This window comes from Uranotaenia lowii, chromosome 1 (genome assembly GCF_029784155.1).
Source record: "Uranotaenia lowii strain MFRU-FL chromosome 1, ASM2978415v1, whole genome shotgun sequence".
Taxonomy (NCBI): Eukaryota; Metazoa; Arthropoda; class Insecta; order Diptera; family Culicidae; genus Uranotaenia; species Uranotaenia lowii.
In genome coordinates this window covers 32,008,521-32,030,696 of record NC_073691.1, presented here as the reverse complement: position 1 = coordinate 32,030,696, position 22,176 = coordinate 32,008,521, and the positions used below count along the sequence as shown (strand labels likewise).

General features: G+C 36.7%; 1 protein-coding gene across 4 annotated transcripts in view; it reads right to left on the bottom strand.

Annotated features, from left to right (window-relative positions):
* LOC129738413 (corticotropin-releasing factor-binding protein) overlaps window positions 1-21,952 on the bottom strand; it is a 69,036-nt gene extending 47,084 nt beyond the window's left edge. Inside the window, exons 1-2 of one of the 4 annotated variants that reach the window (XM_055729603.1) lie at window positions 21,715-21,952; window positions 13,233-13,543 (exon numbers count right to left, since the gene is read on the bottom strand). In XM_055729603.1, the coding sequence (XP_055585578.1) occupies window positions 13,233-13,289 (57 nt within the window). In that variant the 5' untranslated portion in view covers window positions 13,290-13,543; window positions 21,715-21,952. Of the gene's footprint in view, window positions 1-13,232; window positions 13,551-21,714 lie in introns of all 4 variants that reach the window. The other 3 variants (XM_055729606.1, XM_055729605.1, XM_055729604.1) reach the window with 3 other exon arrangements.
* Window positions 21,953-22,176: the final 224 nt, after the last annotated feature.

Below are 22,176 nucleotides of genomic sequence, written 5' to 3'. Positions count from 1 at the left end.
AAATCCGAAAGTCTTAACCCTCATCCGCATTAGATTTCATTACCCTTATCAGCACTGGGGGTGTCAATTTGACACTCCAAGCTAAAATCGTCATTACTCTTTTTATATCTAACCGATTACTTATATCACTAGAAACCTTGTAATGTCAGTAAAATATGATTAGAACATTATATATAGCTAAAGCTTAAAGTTTTCTCGTGCTGTGTGCTGTAGTGCTGTAGTTCATATATTACACGTCCAAAAAATATTTGCTTTATGCATATGAAAGCTGAAATTAATGTCTACATCATGAAGCCAAGAAATATTTTTTAAATTTTTTTTAATGAAATGGTCACAAAATGGTCAAAAAAGTGGTCTGAAAAACCTACTTTTCATTAGATTGCTAGTAAAAACTGTTTGAGCGGCGGTAGAGCTTTTGAAAAAATATCATTACAAATTTTATTTTAATTCTGACATTTTGTTGTCTTTAGATTTTTGATGCATCAAAAGTTGAATTTACTGGAGTTTTGCAAAGTTGACTACTTTGCGCGATTTTTTTTCACAAATTGAAATTTCATTTGTTTTTTTGGTCCACCGTCAGGTTGTACCCGGATTTTTAGTGCCTTTACTTTGTTAGAACCAATAAAAAGTATATTCATTGGAAAGCACATTTAATTTACATTCTAGTGAGGTGCAACAATTCACGCTGTGAGATTTCACAAAAATATGAAAATTATAAACGTAAAATCATTCCTGAATTTCTAGAACCACAAGCAACACGTCCAGCAAAACGTGTTTGTTTGCTCTCCGAGAGGTGGGTGGTGATTTGGAAAGAGAGCCAAGCCGAGAGCCGAAATAATGATGCGTGTAGGCCGTAATATTGATACGAGAACTACTGTCAATAGAAAATTTCCAACAAAGAAACGCACGCACGCAGTTTGGGAGGGCATTTTTATCTCATAAGCATTTTATAAATGATTTAAATTGAGATATTATGAAACTTCAAATTGATTTCTAGCATGGATTTTTAGTATACTTTTAGAATCCACCGTACAATTAGGTAGGTATTTGTTGAACTTTGTAGCTAAAAATATCATTTATCTGGATACACAGGAGACCACAAACCCTGTTTCATCACACAAATCTGAGTCAAATGTCCATCAACGATAGCAGTGACTCAACGAAGTCATGCCAAAGTTTGATCCGTGCAGATTATGCAAGCAAACGTGCCAACTAAATGAGAGTTTCAATTGGGCCGATGGCCGATGATAGTTGGATTCAAACGGTTAAACGGTCATATCACGGTAAAGCGATCCAATTCTAGGTAAATCTCACCACCGGAATCACGCGATTCCATGGAAATAGACCGATGCACCTTTGTGAGGCGTTCAGTTTCTCTCCTAAAGTCCGAGGGTTTAATTTACAACCCCGATTGCCAAGGATCCGAACAAATACTCATTTTCATCCGGCTTTTTACGGTTTCTGGCGCGCTTTTATTCGACCGGATGTTGTTGATTCATACTCGTTTATTGTTTGCTCGTTTCTACTGTTGAAGGGGTTTTTCGAGAGTCAGACTCCCTGGAGGCCCATTTTCTGCCGAACGCTCATTGTTGTTCATCAAAGAAGGAAAATGATGTGTGTAGGGTAAAGCCACTGAATTTCATCTAGTATTATTTCAAAAGTAATTATAATTGAGACCCCTTATGTAATTTGTGTTCATTTTATCATTTGCAGTTGCTAGTACCCAAAATTTTTAACAACGACCGAAACTATCAAACCAAGCTCATGAGCTAGATATTGTGGATTTCATCATCACAACAGAAACAGTTACAATGCAACATGCCTGTAGAGAATTAAAATGATTAAAACCATAGAGTGAAACTTTAATTCTAATTGCGAATTTGAAAAATAAAATACTTTCCAGCTAAGCTGCAATTTGAAATCACTCACCTTTTTGTACTAAGTACAATAAAGTTTTCGATAAGTGTTAGGACACAAAAGTTATTAAGCTTAAAAAAAAGTAATTTTTTTTAAGGGTGATACTCATCACTATTAATGAGAGACACTGCTTCGAACTTTTTGAAGCAGCATTAACAGTGATGAATATCACCCTGAAAAAAGTTACCCCAATTTTTAAGTTTAATAACTTTTTTACCATAAATCGATTCGAAACGCAGTCTTCAGATGAAGTTTATGTCATAGTTAGGCTTTAAGAGAAACCGTTTTCAAAAGAAATCGACCGAAGGGCCTAAATTTGTATGGGTGATTTACAGTACATTTACTAGTACAAGATATCATACCAAGTTTGGGCCAGATCGGATCACGAGAAGGGGTCGCTCAACGAGCCAGAAGTTTGTATGAGATTTTTATACATTTTGTTCAGGAGGAACATAAAAATCCAGTTTTTCATGAATAACTTTGGCTCCAGGTGGAATAACACCTGGAGATCACCGTATCAAACGCAATTACAAATCGACCATGTATTGATAGACAGCCGGCGCTACTCGGACATCATCGACGTCAGATCCAACATCAAGTCAAACCATTATCAGGTGATGGTGGAGATGTGACCGAAACTCTCTGTAATGAACAACATACAAAACCGACGCCTGCATCGGTTAAATATCGCACGACTATAGCAACCTGGGGCGGGATTATGGAACTCGAAACAATCGAGTTTCATTCGATTCGACCAACTTTGGCATTACCGATCTCGATTCGAATGGAACGTTTCGCGATGATCTACTTCCCGATTTACTCGAAATCTAGTACTTTAAAATTTAGAACTCGAACGAGATTCGTAATACTGATTCTAACTCGATTCGAGTTCAACTCGAAACGGGTAACTCGAATCGAATAGGATTCATAATTTCACCCCTGGTGTCGCGGCCGGCTAAGCACAATCGCTCGAAGCAACGCTGCCGGCAAAGGGCGAGCTTGACAAAGTCCCTCTCGAGCACTGTTGGGATACCATCAAGGCCGCCATCAACAGTGTTACGGAGAACGTCATCAGTCATGTGGAACGAACTCGACGGAACGACTGGTTCGACGAGGAGTGTAGGAGGGTAATGGACAAAGAGAATGTCGCGAGGGCGGTAGTAGTGCAAAAAGGCACCCGTCAAAATATGGAAAATCACGGACAGCGAAAGAGGCAGCGAGTCCGAACTTTCCAGGGGAAAAAGCGCCTCCTGGAGCAGGAGGAGCACGAGGAGCTGGAGCAGCTGCATCGTTTCCAAGAAACACAAAAGTTCTATCAGAAACTCATCGCATCCCGCAAAGGCTTCGTGCCCCAAGCCTACACAGCAAAAAATTTCTAAAAGTATACGCAATCTAAAACACGAGTGATCTATTTTTTCACAAGTGTAATTAAAAAAAGATGTAATTTTCCACTTCTTTTGATGTAATTTTAGTCTTTTTTCAAAAAGCGAATAAAAATAAATTGTTTTGGTATAATTTTACATTCCGTGATGTAAAAATAAGGCGGCCAATGAAATTTATATCACAAGTAGTGTAAAATTATATCTGTTTGATTTAAAATTGACTGAAACTGTTTGTTTGTGCCATTTGCCAGTCGAGTCATTTTTCGGAAACCGAGTGTCTTCGTTCCAAGACGAAGCTCCATCATCTCTATGGTAAAAGTGGTAGGTTTTTAAATTAGCAAACAAACGAATGATGTTATTGAAATTAATTATTTGTTTCTTGATTACAGCGACAGCAGGTTTTAAAGTGGCAGGGATCCGGAATTTGATTGCCAGGAGAGGAATTTGCCAGAACAATCCGAGGCATTTGAAAGCAAAATCTATCCTGACCCGACAGTGACATATGGATCTGGACCATGACAGTCCGGAACGGAATTCCCCTTGGTCCCCCAGTGACGCTAACTGGTTAGAATATCAGCAGAATGCCCCAGTCTGGTGGTGCTCGCGATGGTGGGTGTACTTTGTTTTTCTTCACTATTGATGTTTTTTAAATAAATGTTTAATAGTAGTAAACTAGTGTAATTTTTCTTTTTAAAAGGCTCATAATATTCCATAAAAATGCAAGTATCCCGAAAACAAATCTAAAATTTTACATCACTGTGTATTTTTACACGACAATAAGCTGTTCCCTTTCCGTGCATCGTTTTTGGTCTAAATTTACACGCCTCAATGTAATGATGATGTAATTTTAGATTATAAACGATGTTCCGTTTTCGTGCATCGTTTTCAATCTAAAATTACACGATTTTTTCTTGCTGTGTAAAAGTGCTGGGATAAGGACGGGGCATCCTGACGGACAATCGTGAGGCATGCTTCCGAAAATCAATCATTTTCACTGAGCCATGCTTGACTACATTCAGAGCCAAAAAATCAAAGCAGTCAAATTTTCCTTCTTCAACCAAATCATACAAACAATCATGCATGACAACGACGCTTCTGTATTTGAAACACTTTTGCGATACATGATGAGGTAAAAAAGGACGCAGACTATCAGCAACGAACGTCTCGATGCTGATTTCCTTCCCCTAACGACTTTCAACCTTTAGGATCATTACTGATATGTATCAGTTCTGAGCGATCTATGTAGGCTATCAGATGATTTTTTATTTTTCGTTTTGCCTAGAAGGACAAAATCATGACTAGGTAACCGCAGTGAACTGTACAGCATGTGCTACAGCTTTTTTGAACATGTGGTCCTGGTATTTATTCAGATTTTTCCTTTTGAAACATTAATGATCGTCTATCAATAACGAGCATTATCAACAATGATGCGAGGATAGACGTTCGGGAATGGTTGAGGGAGCGACGTTCAAAATGTATCACCAAGTATGTCGATCACCGTCGATTAGCCACGTGACGAATAGCAACGGTAGCCTCCGGTGGGGCATGGTATATCTTCTTGTATCAAGTTAGTGTTGATTTTCGACATAAATTCAATGGGTACTTTTACTACGTGCGTATCACAGCACTCGGAGGTAGCATCATTCTAGCTAGAAACCATTCCTGATTGCTTTTCTTGAGCGATTTTCCGACCACTGTCGTGAGGTGATCAAAAGGTGGAAGCAGCACTTCGATGAACACCTGAACGACGCACATGCAGGAGATCAAGACGGTGGGGGAAGGTTCATCGTCGGCGTAGCCAACGACATAGAGGAGCCACTCCCAACGATGAGTGAAGTTAAGGAAGCTATTCACTAGCTGAATAGCAACAAGTCGGCTGGGGAAGATGGCATTGCAGCTGAACTTATGAAAATGGGCCCGGACAAGTTGGCCGATTGCCTACACCGGTTGATGGTCGGGATCTGGCATAGCTATCAGAGGAGTGGAAAGAGGGGAATAGCTACCAGAGGAGTGGAAAGAGGGAGTAATATGCCCCATCTTCAAGAAGAACAACAAGTTGGACTGTGAGAACTACCGAGCGATCATTGTCCTTAAGTGCTGTACCAAATCCTACTCCGCCGCATAACGCCACAAACAAACAGATTCGTGGGAAGTCATCAGGCCGGGCATCGTGGAGGGACGGACCAGATCTTCACACTGCGACAAATCCTCCAAAAATGCCGTGAATACCAAGTCCCTACGTACCATCTGTTCATCGACTTCAAAGCCACATACGACATGATCGACCGTAACGAGCTATGGAAAATCATGGACGAGAACGGATTTTCCGGGAAGCTGGTCAGACTGATCAAGGCGACGATGGATGGAACGCAGTGCTGTGTGTGGATTTCGGGTGAGTTTTTCGAGTTCATTCGAATCACGCAGGGGGCCTCGACAAGGCGATGATCTATCATGGATGATGTTCAACGTGTCACTAGAAGGTGTTATTCGACGAGCGGTGGGCAAAATGCGGGGCATGATTTTCAACAGATTCAGTCAACTTATCTCCTTTGCTGACGACACTGCACTGGTATAGTCGGCAGATCATCTGCGGCGGTGGAGGAGATCGACCGCAAACTGAAACGCGAAGCAGGAAGGATTGGGTTAATGATCAATACGTCCAAGACAAAGTATATGCTGGCCTGTGGATTCGAGACCTACCGAATCCGCTTGTCCAGGTCACGATCGACGGCGACGAGTTGAAGATAGTAGAAGACTTTGTCTATCTCGGCACACTGGTGACCGCAGACAATGACACGAGCCTTGAGATCCGACGGCGGATGCTCAGTGCAAGTCGTGTCACTATGAACTCCACCAGCAACTGCGGTCGAGAAGACTTAGCCTTCGCACAAAGCGTAACCTGTACATGACGCTCATTAGACCGGTTGTCCTCTACGGGCACGACACGTGGATATTGCTCGAGGAGGACCTGCGTACACTCTAAGTATTCGAGCGACGAGTGTTAAGAACCATCTTTGGTGGCTTGCAGGTGAACGGAGTGTAAAGGCGAAGCGCGACTCTACGGTGAACCCAGTATCCAGAAGGGGGTGAAGGCTGGCTGGACACGCTGGGCAGGTCATGTAGCGAGACTGCCGGATGACTGTCCTGCAAAACAGGTGTTCGCTACGAATCCACTAGGAACGAGACAAGCAGGGACGCAACGAGCGAGGTGGTTAGACCAAGTGGAGTGTGATCTGGCGAATGTGGACTGCCGAGAAATTGGAGAACGGTTGCCATGCACCGAGTGTGTTTTAGGAGTTATGTTCGTCAAGTTATGTCGTGAGACCTCCTGCGTTTCTAAAACATTGCGCGGCATTTGTTGCTACCCCGATTTACGGTATCTTAAATCGATCACTTAATGAAAGGACGTTTCCCAGTGTTTTTAAGGCCGGAGCAATTTCTCCGGCAATGCTCATCACGTCGAAAACTACCGCCCAATCTCAATTCTGAATTCAATTCCAAAAATTTTCGACGCTTTAATGCACGAGCATGGATTCGTAAAGAAACGGTCTACGGTGACGAATCTGATGTGTTATGTTAGTTTCCTGAGTAATAGTCTGGAAAAAGGTTGTCAAGTGGATTCAGTCTATATTGACTTTGCAAAAGCGTTTCACCGTGTCCCGCACAGAATTTTCCTTGCAAAGATGGATCGCCTAGATTTTCAAGCTTGGTTACTTGATTGGATTGCCTCATATCTATTGCACCGACAAGCTTTCACGAAAATTAGGAATTCACGATCACGAACTTTCGACACCCCATCTGGAGTACCGCAGGGAAGTCACCTTGGACTCCTTCTGTTCATAGTTTTCGTGAAAGACCTATGTAATACGTGGTAATACTTTTCAATTTGACACTCTGCTTTATGACCTGAAGCTGTATAAATGGAATGACACCAAACGCCAAAAAAATGTAAAATAGCCAACTTCACTCGTGCACGAAACACAGTCAACTTCAAATATCAACTCTCGGGATCAACATAGGAGAATGTCAAGTCCATTCTCGACCTGGGAGTGAAAATTGACAACAAACTAACATTCGCTGACTCACGTCTGCGAAGGGTTTTGCTGCATTAGGATTTTTGCGTCGTAGCAAGAAAGACTTCGACGACGTCATCCACGAGGACACTACGACAACATCAGTTCCTCTGGATACCTTTTCACCGTACTGCATATAGCCGTAACCATCCATAGATAAATGTTGTGAACGTTTCAACTCAGTATACCATCTTTTTAATTTCGATACGTGTAAACGTAGATTTAAATTAGGATTGAGTAGTATTTCTTAGTTTTCAGTTAGTCTGTATGATATTCCAACCAAAGATGAACTAAATAAATTTGAATTAAAAAAATATACTAATCTTAACTCGAATCGGCAAGTTAGTTGCTTCCTGAGCCGATGTCTGTGAGTTCGAGCCCAAGAGCAAACATCGATCACAGTTGTACCGGATAAGTTTTTCAATGCCTGTCCGCCAACTGCATCGTTGATATAAGTCGTGAATGGCATAAAGATGTTAAAACGACTGTAATCGAAAAAAATAGAAAGGCGCTTTCGACACGTTTTGGTTGCTTAAGCAACTCGCACACATCGTTCGCAACCATATTGGATCAGCGGCAGGAGAGATTTCTTCGGAAAGAAAGCTACATTTGGAATAGGATCGATTGTTTTTACAGAATATTCTCCCAGAACCGGAGCAGTGGAAAATCTTCCATGAGCAGCATCGTGGAGACTAAGTCGCCTCATTCGACCATGGACCCTGATGACATCCATCATCAGAATTGAGACTATTGGCCAGCAACTCCCGGATAATTATAGCTCAGTCGCAGAAGACCCTTTGACTGATCTCAGGGCCGGCCTACGGCTGGGTAATCGGAGGGGAACGCGGACAAAAACTAAGGGAACAAACTGTGGGTTTTCTACAATCAAAACAATTAACGAATTAAAACTTTGGACGGAAAAATTACTTTTATTTAAAACACGAGAAAAACTACTATCTAACTTTGGTTTTGCAATTTTAAGCTTTATTAAGCACGCTACTGTGTGGTGTGTTTGTGTAGGGTGTGGGTTGGACGGTGGTCGATGACCGTTGCGGTACGTACCGGATGCTCGATGACTACGTTGGTGAGCGCTCACAGGTTACCTTTACCGGGGTTTGGTTCGACAATGGCGGATTGTTGATGGCGGATCAGGAACGGGAACTTGCCAAAATGGTGGCAGTTCGTCTGGCGTTGACGAACGGATTGGATACGGCGTCTTCCTTCGTTGACGGGGATCAGCGGACCACGGCAAGGCCGTATTGGCCGCGCTGAGAAGGGCTCTCCTTGGGAATTAGAGACTTCGAGAATTTCTCGAAGTCCCGAGAGATAGGCCTCCTTTACGTTTATGGTTCTTACCTGAACCAGAGGCCGAAGTCTTTTACGGTAAGACGTAGACTACCGTCAGGTAATCTAGGCCGAATCGTACGACGGGATTCCTCAACAATAAACGGGGTGGCACAAGAAACAAACACTCTGGTTTCACAAACTTCTTGGCTGTTGGGGAACACACCTGACTCGCACGAACGCCGGAAGAAAAAAGCCCAGAGTCAAAGACCCTTTTTGGCGCGTTACTTCACTCCTTTCTCCACCTTCTCCATTCAAATATTTTTTAGGCGAGTTATTGCACCTTGCATGCAACCTACATGCATTCGACCTTGCAACCAGTCTTGGTTGCAGACTTGTTGACGAAGATGCCACACGCCCAACTTAAAACTAACAATAATTGTATTTGTTAAAACCTATCTTCTAAACATTTATTTAAAATTTTCCTAATCCTAACTAATTTAACAAAGAGAAAAACAACAGCTCGAAACAACAATTAAAACAAAATGGAAAAATTACCTAAGGACTTTGTAACGACGGTTACAGAATCAATCGGTGGCATCTTAGGTAATCAGACCTTAAGTCCGACACTGGAACAGTTGTCGGAGTTCTCGTCGCAAAAATGGTACAAATGCACATTAGTGATGTGTTCAGCTTATTCTTCGTAGCAGTGGAAGAAACTTTCGTGAATCGGGTGCCCGACTGCGTTCAAAAGTCAGACGCAGGTGTGCAGTATCCAAGGAGGCTGGAGAAAAAGAGCGATTTTCGCAGGAACTGGTTTCAGCTGCGAATCGACCGAACCCGGCAGTGTTACCAAATGTTGAACGATGATGTAAAACGCTTTATGGGGTTTAAAAATTAAATTGGTCAAAACTAAACAAATATTTATCAGTTACTGATTTACTTTATTTTGCGACACCGAAAGCCCTTATCTTTTTGTTATACAGTCAGGCCAGCCCGGTTGCCCGGATTTTATTGAAAAATGCCCGGATTAATTCACTGTTTTTGGTAAATCAAAGTTTTCAATTAAAAAAAAAAACAAGTTTAAAAATTTTGTTTCTTGATTTTTGTTGAATAATTTCTGGATTTTGACAAAATTTCCCCAGATATTGCCCGGATTGTCAATTTTGAAATCAAATGCCCGGATTTTGATAGGTTTTTAAATAGAATTGCCAGGATTTGTCTGGCCCGGCTTTCAGATCAAGTAACAAAAATTAGAAAACCAATGATATAAAATAACGAATTTTTCAGCATTTAGTATTTAGCATTCAGCATTTAGTATTAATTTGAAAATGTATCACATCTACACATATGTATCACATTTCTGTTTAGCACCACTTGAATAATAATAACCGATTTGAAATTTCTTTTCATGTCAAAACACTATCATTGTGAAAATCTTGCGTAAAGATATTCCAAATCCAGATGTTTAAATATTCTGAAAACAATGTTAAAAAAGGGTTCAGAAAATACATCCTAAAATCTTTCAAATGGTGATTAGGATTTGTATAAATAATCCTTTAGAACCAAAATAGGAAAATTACTAGCATCGATGGTTGAAATCTTTAATTTGCATCAAAGTCTGGTGAACTTAGCTTACGATTGCCAGAAATTTTCTCGCCCGTATCCGGGCCGGGCAAATCCGGATTGTTTCATTTAAAACCTGGCAAAATTCGGACATTATTTTTCCAAATGTCAAATTAAAATCCGGTCAATATTCGGGAAAATTTGATGAAAATTGAAGAACTATTCAACAAAGATCAAGGAAAAAAAATTAGAAAAAAAAATTTTTCACCGAAAAACACAACAAAATTTTCAATCGTATTTCAGTCTCCCAAAAAATCGTTCATGTTTTTTTTAAATGAATCAAGCTGATAAAATTTCATTTTTGGGCGACAAAATTGAAAATTATCAGGAAGCAATTGATTTTGTTTCAGGTATTTTTTCAACAAAATTTGGGCGGCCGAACTTTTACCCATTTTTTGTATAAAACATTCGTGCAGGTCCGGGTAATCTGGTCAGCTAAATTTTGCATATTTGATTTGAACTTACAATAAGTTTTCTTTTAAGTAAGCCTTAAATTTTAAATGAAAATTCTAAGTAAATATCCAATTTTCAAAGATAAAGGTAAAGGATTAAAATTTAGCGGTACAAATCGGATGTATGCAAACTCGATCCTGCTTAAAGATTTTAGATTGAAATTTGGTTCTTGAAAAAACTGCAATATTAAAAATGTTGAACAATATGCCCAAAAAAAAGGGATTCCCTGCAATTTCTGTAAGAGAAGATACATATTCCTTTATCATCAATTAATTTCCATTAAAAGTCAATTCCTCAAGATGGATTTTTTTGCTACTGAATTTTTTTTAATTTCAGTTGAATTGTGCAAACGAACTAGCTTTGGTTAAATTTTAAAATTGAACTAACAATCAGAATTATCACCTTGCGATCTCTTGAAATTTACATCCCTACCGAAATAGTCATTTTGGTTATTTTATATTGATTATGAAACTCTTTATCGAGCTGAATCTGAATCTGAATTTTGAACCTGAGTTAGAAATTTGAATTTTCAATCTGTTCAGAAATTTCAAAAAGTTTTCTGAAATGTACATCAAAACGGTTTAGAGCCAAGAATTGAAATCAGTTTCGGAGCCCTTGATCATGAATCCATAATAATAATTCGAATGTTTTGGGTGAATGATTTTTCTTTCTCTCGATTATGTTTTTCTAATCCGAATTACAAATCTAATTCAATTAAAAATAAACATTTCGAATGATGAATCTATATCGATGAATGATGAATTTATGTTATGTTTGAATTTTGAATAAGAATAAAGTTCATGATCTGAATATGACATAAAAACTGAATTCCAATCTGAATATGACATAAAAACTCTTATTTTTTTCATACTCGGAAAATTATTAGCTAAATGTATATAATACGTATGAGTTTCGAAAACCATGAATCAATTTTGAAGGAAATGTAAACCCAAATTTAAACGACGATTTCAAACACCGCTTTTGATTTGAATTTTTAATGATGTTTCGAACCGAAAATCAAAAATCCTAAACTGGATACTTACCCGAAATTCGAAAACACAAATACAATTTCGATTTCAATTGTTAGCAAACCAGAATAAAATTTAGTATAGAGTATTAAGAAATGAATTATTAGTCATAAGTGGGAAAATTTTGAAAATCTGTAGCTGAATTTTGAACCTGGGATTAGTTTTCCAGATTTTGACATCAGTTTTGAGTCAAGATTGTTACTATCGAATAACCTTACTCCATCATCAAAATTCGAAATTTTAAGTGTAGAGTAGAATACCTCGCTTGCTTTTGATGGACCTTTATGGGAGGGGTTTAACCCCCAACCCCCCCCCCCCCCCCCCCGCCTTTTCTACGACCATGCTAGAGATACAACGGTTTTGACGAGAAGTATCTAGTTGATATATGTATATAATATTAATTTTAAAAGTTCTAAACTTGAATTAACATTTTTGAACCCTGAGCTTGACTTCATGTTTTCAATATAGGCATAATATTCTCGAAATTGGCAAGATGAAGTTCTCCATTCATAGCACGGATTTTTCTTCGTGTATCGTCATAGCTAATTAGTGATTCATAACCTGTAGATTGAGCAAAATCTTGCCTTTAATCATCGACACATCTCTGTTTTCCGGTGCTGTTTTTCAGACGATTATGAATTTCGAGCACGATTGGGATACATCTCTCTCCCTGTTAATAAACACAATCAAAGCCATATGTTCGATTGGTTAACATGTCTTACCTCTGAAGTGTTACTTACTTGGCTGTTGGTCAAATGTCTTGTGGAGGGTTATATTTTTAGACCAGAAGTCTTTTAACTTTTAGACAAACATTCAGTTAAATGATAAATCAGAGCTAAATGTAGGATAAAGTTTCGTATCTCGTATCATAATAAGATTAATAATGAGAATAATAATAATGAGAAGATATGATGACACTACACAGAAGGACTGCAATCTTTCAAGATCATAAAATTCCTCAATTAAGTGTCTAATAAACAGATAACGCTGAAATTTTCAATCAGTCCCAACGCCCTTTTTCGATTGCTTTCCAACAAATCGAATTCAACACCGAAATCAATCTGGACCATAAAATATGATTCACTGGAATAAAAAAAACCTCTTTCGATCGCAAAAGCACAAACAAAAAGATTCAACTTTCAACGATGGATAAATAGTTGCCTACGAAAGTTGTTCTGGAAAAACCGAAATTGCGATTTCGGACCGATGAACACATCGTCATTTCGGTCTGTTCGGTAAATAGGCGAAGCTGAAACTTTTTTAAAAAGGTGCTCCTTTTGATTTTCATTGCGAAAATAATTTACCAAAAGTAAATCATTTGCATAATAAGCTTGAATAACTTAATTTCCATGTCCAACACAATTCATCAAATTGTAATAAAATAGAAATATTCAATGTAACATATGTGAACAATAACTCAGTCGTAAAACCATCACACACATTGACGATACAGGAACGAAATAACTTACCGTCACTCGGAAGCTCAGCACCAGAACGTTGAAACAAAGGACCCAAAGTCCTCGCATGTTGACGTAGGAATTGGACCGGATCACAAATTCGCACTGCCAGGCCACCAAACAGAGCAAGAAGAGTGAATCCTTTTCCCGAACTGACTCTCAGACACTTTCACTTTTCAACAACTTTTAGTCAATCGTTTGGAAACTGTCACTTTGTATAACTCTCTTGCCGATGATAGAGTGATGAGAATATCTAGTTTAACTTAGAGACGGCGCTAGTGTTTTGGGAGATTTTTTGGTAACACCATTGCATTGATTTAAACCTAATCACTCAACGTTTAAAAAAAGAAATAAAATCAATTCCGATGAATTAACCATTAATCTGTCAAAATTCTATCATAGTCCATTATCATATGGTGAAAACTTTCACATGCAACAGGCGCCAATTGCAATCGGTCGTTCGTTTATACGGTTTTAGCCCTGGTTGCCATTGTCTCTAGTGGGCTTTTTCCCCCTCCTGAAAGTAGGCAAAAAATAAGCTTCCGAACAGAAGGATTCAAGTTTATGCCAGCAAGAGAGCTAGGGCTGATCTCTTTGCAGAAGTTTTGCCTCCGGTTATTGTCTATCTTTCATTTTTTTTGTCCACTGACTGTTGCCTTTCTATCTTTTCAATGGTTTCTGGTCGTCTTTTTCACCTCACCAAAAGTTATGCTATTTGAGAGTTTTACGGCACAAAACGGTTGAAAGTTTGCTTGTGAATGGATGGTTGACTGGATGAGTTGAGTTGAGTATGTTATGGAATTGTTTGCATAGTGTGTGCTTTCCTCCCCAAACACGAATGGAAAGGAGTTCTGTCAATTGGTGGGTCACCAATTGCATTGGTGGCTCCAGAGAGCGTCCACGTTTTGTGTAGGTTAATTTCCATTTCAGTTATTACGAACTGTAACCACAAATTTGACAATTTCAAATTGTTTGCAGTTGAGATTTATTCTTGCAAAAAAACGTTATGCTCGTATATGGTAGAAAATTTTGGAATTATATGTGAAACAGAAATATAATTTACTAGCTGATCCCATACGAACTCCGTTTCGCATTCAACTTGGCACATATCATGAACAGTTTGTATGAAAGTCAATTGCAAGCATTTTCCAGATGCGCTTCTGAAGTCATTATTAAGTAATAATTGCAAAAATATTGGACTATCACTTTGTCTGTCGTCGGCTACTAAATTTGAAATCCGGAATCAATTGACCGTGCTAAAATACCCGTGTATAAATTTCGACTCAATCGTTGCATAACAACGCAATTATTGCAAAAAGGCTTAACCCCTTTCGGTGGCCTCTTATACTATCTTTGATATCTGAAATAGATTGCCCTTCCCTCATAACTCCCGTATGCAAATTTTCAAAGTGATCCATTTATAATAGCGTCAATATTGCTTAAAAACAGTGAAAAATTATTTTATATGGACGACCCCTTCCGTCGAACATTTGACATCTGAAATCGATTGCTCGTCCCTGAAAACTACCGAGTGCAAATTTCCATCCCAATCCGATGTATAATAACGACGATATTGCAAAAATATTTAAAGGTTAATATGGACGACCCCCTTTGCCGGCCCCTTACACTGAATTTAATACCTGGAATCCATTGCTCGTCTCTTAGTTTTAGTTTGGATAAGTGAAATCAGTTGTTTGTCCCTAATAACTCCTATGCGCAAATTTTCATCCCAATACGATGTATAAAAACGTCAATATCACTAAGTTACTGAAAATTTAATACGGACGACCCCTTTTGCCGGTCCCTTACAATGAATTTGATACCTCAAATCGATTGCACGTCATTCAAAACTATCGTTTATCAATTTTCATCTCAATACGATGTATAATAACGCCAATATGGCAAAAACAGTGAACAGTTTATATGGACGACCCCTTTGGCTGACCCCTTACACAAAATTTAACACCAGAAATCAATTTTTCGTCTTTCAAAACACTCATGTGCAAATTTTCAACACGATCCGACGAAATGTAACGTCAATATCGCGAAAACAATATTTGTCTTCTATGGACGACCCCCTTCAGAAGGGGTCATCCGAAAATCTAAAAACATTTTTCATCCTTCCTGGTCCTAATGAGCATCCATGCCAAATTTCAGACCTCTAGCTCTTAAGACGGCTGAGTTTATAGAGGACAAACAAACAAACAAACAAACAAACAAACAAACAAACAAACAAACATACAGAAATTGCTTTTTATATATATAGATTTCATAATTAAATAAAAAGAGAAGTGTTCCTCCATGAAGCTTCTTCATGTATTCATATACGATAATTTTGTTTTTTATATAAACCAAAGTCATAAAAACCGTAAGCAGAACACAAAAAATCAATTCGAAATAATAGAGAATTTGGGATGTTGAAGTATTCTGATATATTATATAAGAAATTTTCTACACTTATTAAAACTCCAATGTTTGTAAGAATTAGTTCAGACTTTTTCAGACATTTAATTCAAAATTCCGAAATGCATTCAATGCGTAACTCGAAATATAATTTTCCTGGAAAAAACCTTTTGAGCATATTCAAGATTGGATAATTGATAAATTTATTGAAAACTTCCGAGCACCGTTAGTGAAAATTTACAAATCGATAATGCATTCGTTCTAATTGATAACCTTGAACATTATATGTCATGATGAATAGACGTCAGTTGAAAAAATAAAACTAAATAGACGGACACCTCGCGTTATAAAAGTTAGGCTAGATTGTTCAGATATCATTGCTCTGTTAAGAGTACTATGTTAAAAATGTTTGAAGCATGTTTTATAAAACCATATTACCTATACGATTAAATCTGAATCAGAACACGATACCCAATTTCGTGAAGAGAGCTCTCATACTCTATTTGAAACATGCATGACCAGACTATAACTGCTATTTTAAATTTTGCATCCAAATTGATTCCAATTTCTTGCCAATATTTTCAGTGATTGTTTTATAATGACATATCTGAATTTTAATTTAAATATGATTTTGTTCAATACTATTTAATAGCATAAGACTAGGGTTTTCTTATCAATTTGAATGGTAATAATCTAATTATGATAAACTGGTCCTTGAGCGATAACTTGACATTCTCTGAATCGAATTTTATAAAATAACTAAGCAAGATGAATTTGGATGTGTTAACTGTCAATGAAAAACAAAATAAGAGTATCTATAAGCTTTTACGGTTCAAATACTCAAAAATATTTAATTACTCTACACGGTCAAACGCAATGTCAATCAAAAGACACTCTCAGCCATTTTTAGGATTTTACGTGAAAAGATAGATCAAACTAAAGTTCAAAGCGCTCATGAATTTCCATAAAAAAAATGGGGAAAAATTACAAAAAGGTACAAAGAACGCCAATCAGATAAATAGTTCTAACCAGAACCCCGATACTGAAACAGCTTATCGAGTTAATCGAACGAGATCCTTGTTCAATCAATTGAAATAAGCGATTGACAACGAAAATCCACCCCCAGCCAGAACCGATATGAAATTTAAAAAACCAGTCAATTATCCAAACAATTCAGTTTTAATTGATTTGTTTTCCTTTATGCATTTTTGGAAAATGAAATCTTTAATCGCTCCAAGTTTAAAAATTCATTTTTAAAATTACCATTGATTATCAAACTTTGAATTTAAAGTGCACACTCAAGTTACAAAAAAATTAATAAAAAAATAAAACAGTAAAATTTGTTGAAAAAAAAATATAAAATTGAGAGGAAGACCTATCAGCCACTGGTGGATTTCAATACATTCATGCATACATATGTACAAAACAAAAATTCAGTTTATACTGAGAAATCCATAATTAATGTAAGAGATTTAAGAACAAAGTTCAAAACAAAATAAATATGTAAAAAATATTGTGTATCAAAAGTCTGAATTCGAGGTACCGTATGCCGGGGTAATATTGATCACTTTTTTCAATATTTTTCGATTATTTTTTTCTATTAAGAGGATTGTGGCATGTTTCATATTTTTAAAACCAGTACTGGACTCCTATGAACGTAAAACATGGTTGCAGAATTTGATTGAACTACTTTAAATTTGCTTTAAAAATCGATTTCCTCGCTGTTCAGGATGCTTTGGGGTTACATTGATCAGTCTCCATTTTGACGGTTTTAACGAGTTTTCTTGATCGTAACGAAACGAAACACCTTCATAATTGTTAACAAATTCAAATTTATCAATTTTGCCTTGCTTTTGAACGTTTTCTTTTAAAAACATTTATAATCGAAAAAAACAATGATTCTGCATACATCTAGGGGCAAAAATTATAATAATTGCTAAATAGTTTTAGCTTCAAAATACAAATGAAATTTTACCTTCACACATTCCCCTTGACCCTCCCACTATTTCCCTTTTTATTTTTTCTTCAAAGTCAATCAATTGATAGGATCCCTATCCAATGAGGGCTTACTCTTGGAAAATGTCCTTAAATGACTATAAAAATAGCACTATAACTGCTCATATACAAAGAAAAAATTTGACTTTTCACATTAAACAACCCGTTTGCTTCTAAATGCTTTTTGGTATCATCCGGAGAGCTGTTTATTTGCGATCCTTGGGAAAATAGATATTTTAAGATTTTGAAATTAGATTTTTACAAACTGAAAAAAAATTCAAATGCAAACCAAATTTTGCCTATTTGATACTCAATTAATAGGTTTTCAAACGTAGGAAACAGTTTTCGAAAATTCAAACTATAGACTGAGTTATTGACGATAATGTGGAAAAGTTTATTGTTGGTCAAATTTACCCCGGTGATCAATGTTACCCCGTTTTACGGTACATACATCATCAATTTGAAAGCAAAAAGAATCACGATTTAAAATGTCCCCCTCACAGAAAAAAATATTTCACAATTTTTTTAACAACATTTTTATGCAGAATTTAACCTCTTGATCCGGTTTATGCCAATATGATTGGTAATTGGTAATTGATAATTGATTAAGTTTACAGAATTTAATTTCGTGTGACTCAGCTTCTAAATTTGATTTATGAGATTTTGTTCCACTAAACTTCATTGGTATTTTGATTCAAAATACAGTACAACAAATATTTTTGTCAAAATACATATTTTCAGGACAAAAAAGGGCCATTTTCGTTCACACATTAAAAATATAAATTTCAGCAGTGTTGTTTGAAAGTTTTAGATCGTGAAGGTGTGCAAACAAAAATCCTAGTAGAAGGTGCAAATAAACAAAAATTTGAATCCCATTGCAAAACAATAATAATTAAAAGTAATTTGTACATTAAAACGGCAGCCAAACCGATTATATACATTTATATGTAGACTGGCCCAAAAAACTGACTTGTGCAAAATTTCAGCTCAATCGGAATTGATTTGGGGTTGCCTAAAAGCGCTCTTGGTTTTTTTTTTGGACCACAGGAAATCGGAAATTAGAAATTTTAATATTGATGCCAAATGACTTAAAAATCTCGAAACAAAATTTGGGCCAAAAATCTACTTTCGGGGAGTTTGGTTTCCTAAAACAAATGACCGATTTTCCGAAAAAGCCGAAGTACCAGAAAGTCGATTTATTTGAGATAACATCAGATTTCGACGTACATTGCTTGCATTTTTAAGTCATTTAGCATCAACATCAAAATTTGGTTCCTCTTTTGGTGATTTTTGAGGGCGATAAAAACGATACTTTAAGCGCTTTGTGGCTCCCTTAAAGAAGTCCGATTGTGCTGAAATTTTTAACGACTTAACTTTTCATTTCAGATCCGATTTCATGTTTGCTGGGAAATACCCGAAATCAAACCCCAGAATGAATTAATTCACAGAAAAAAATCCCCTGAAAGCACCATTTACCAGAACTATTTGGAATTGGAATTGGGAAATGGATCAATAGTTCAATCTGGCAAACTTTTTCTGCAAAATTGTTCGTCCGGAGAAAATAATCTGGGAAATATTTATTTCTGGCGATTTGAATTCTTGAGATTTTGCATTTTGCATTGTTATCGGGTAAATGGAATACAACTAATAAAAATAACTATAAATAATCATAATCCAACATTGACTTATCAATGTTAAGATCCAATCAATCAGTTCAGGTAAAATTCAACCTAAAAAAATTGAAAATTATTTATTTTTACTTTTTTTTAGTTATGGTTTTTGAAAACTAATTTTAATAATAGCAGAGCATAAAGCTTAACGACATTTAAAAATAGAAATTAGCTTGAAAGTTTTGAATTTTTAACAGGAGTTGTTACGATTTTTCTCTAATATACAGATTTTAAACTTGATGTTTAAAAATAAAATAAATAATTCTTGATGGTAGAACGAATACTGACAGAATAGAGAATTAACATGATGATGTAGAGTATGGTCCGACTCATAATATCTTAAATATTTCTGATAACTGGCTATTTTTGTTAAAAATTCAAAATCGTTCAGATATGTTATTGGTATTTTAACACGTTTGCCGCCATGCTTCGTCCACACAATAAATGTCCAACTTTGAAAACCCAAATCGTTAACGGGAAATATCGCTTCGACTTTAAATTTTTGATAGAGAACAGTGAAGGATGCGGTTTTTATCCGATACAGTTTTGAATAAAAAAAATATATTTCCAAATTAATGATTTGACTTTTGAAATTTTGAAATTTTGACGTTTTTTGCGTCACCCACTTTTGGCGATGGATGTGCTAAGAATTTTTTTTTTTCGAAAATTTTCCTTATCAGTAATTTTTGCGATTGATAATAGAAAATTTCTTGTTTTTTCTACTTCGAAACACATCAGAATGCAGACATTTTTTGTAGTATGTTAAATTTATTTACAGCTACAAGTAAAATGACGATATGATAATAAAAACTGAAACTATTATAGAAAATTTTCTCCAAACACAATTTTACTACCACATAACAAATTTCAATCAAAATTCATAGTTTAGGAATAGGTTTTTTTTCGATAAACCTTATACAAAAAATGGCTATAAAACTCTGATATTTCGATTCTGATTGACGATTTTCGAAGAAGGAAAATGTATATTCTTGAATTTTCCACATTGCTATTGACATTTTTACCTGAAAATGTCGATAAATTTAACCTGGACAAAATTTTAACACAGGAATACAATCAACTTCTGTATTCCTCAATATAATTCGATTGAAAAAAACATAATCAAGCATAGCTTTGCAATATTGGTTTTTATGTAAAATCATCAAAACAAGACAGATATGGCGAATTAAAATACCGTCGGAAGTTTTATTACATTTTATTTTAAGATTATCTGATTTATGTCTCCTTATTTAAGAAATTTTGAAGTTTAAAACTAAGTTAGTTGTGTAAATTTTAACATGTTTCAACCAAACTTTATATATTTTGTAGGTTTTTTTATATTTTTAAAAAAGAAACCGTAATATTGCTGTTATAAAAAAGAATTGGATAATTGTTATATTTCTTTTGGAAAGAAATTTACAATAAGCATAAAGATCTTCCTTCAGCCTTCGAAGATCACAACCTTACGATATTTTATTAGAATAAGTATGAGTTCATAAGAGTTATTGATGTTAAAAAATTTGAAAAATTATTATTTTTACCAAGCATATTGAAAAATATTGGAAGTATATTGGAAAATCAGTCCTGAGATTGCTCAAAATTCCCGTTCAAAGATTTTTGCAGTACTGTTTTCAACACAAATATTGAGTTGAATCACTTATTTTTCATCTCTCCTCTCAGCCCGATTTCTGAATATGTTTTCTACCCTTGAAATCGACTTTCCCTATTGGAATGTATTTTGAACTAATGTGCAATACACTTGTCAATCTCCAACCATCCATCTTTAGCCGCCAAACCGTTTCACCGAAATCACTGCACGCACAACTCCTCAGCCAAAGTTTTTCGATTGCTAGCAAAACATTGCTCAAGCTCAATTGTTTTTCTTTTGAAACCGAGGGGAACAAAAAAAAGTCAGTAAATTAATTTACTGAGTCAACAGCAGTAAGTTTCGGCAGCATGAACAGCAGCAGAAAAACGATGAAAACATAAGTATCAGCAGCATTTTCTTCCATTTTAGTTTCTTGTATCAGTCACAACTTTTCAATAGGGAAGGAAAAACAGTTGCATCACATACAGTTATTAATTTGAAGATGAGCAAAATCCAACACAAGTCTTCATTCCTTCTGGATTTAATGTATTTTATTTTCTCGAGCACGTATTATCTCCAAAGCACCATCAATTTAAGCCCCATTCTTGTTCGTTTTCTCTATGGGGACTTTTGGTTTTCAGCGCTAAAAAGCAGCAACAGCACTTAGCTATCTTCCGGTCACAATCTTTTACAGCATCCCCTCGAGGAGGGAGACCAGGGAACAACACAGGACACAGAACACAAAAAAAGGAGAGAAAAAATCCCTGACGAGTATTGTTTTAATCCTTAAGCTTGAGCCACTTGAGTTAAGATCTTTTCTTAACCATCTTCCGAAACCCACCTTTTTGTGAGTCTCTTTCTTGTTCACTTGTTGAATACCAACCACCAGGTAGCTCCACCGGAAGCACTTCCAGAGTTTTTTGTTTCCAAAAAGAAGTTCAGTTAGCAAGATGCTGGCCAACCACCAGCAGTCCCCTAAAAACGGGGTACACGGTACCAACAAAAAAGAAAACGCCGGTCCAATCTACTCTCTGGAGCCCCCACTAGTATGATGCACCACACCAGAAAACGACCCACCGATGAATGACGGTTGCTGATAGGAGCCACACCGTTTTTATAGAAGCCAAGACGACTGAACTGACTGATCCCTGTCTCTCCTGGCGCCTGGTTCGAATTTTCCTGCTTCCGGTCCCAGTGTCCCAGTGCCGAATGTTTTCCCGAGCATCATCGTCATCGTCGTCTTCCCAATCCCAATAAACATCGGGTGGGATGACAATTTCCCGCCGAATTTTTGCTGCTCGAA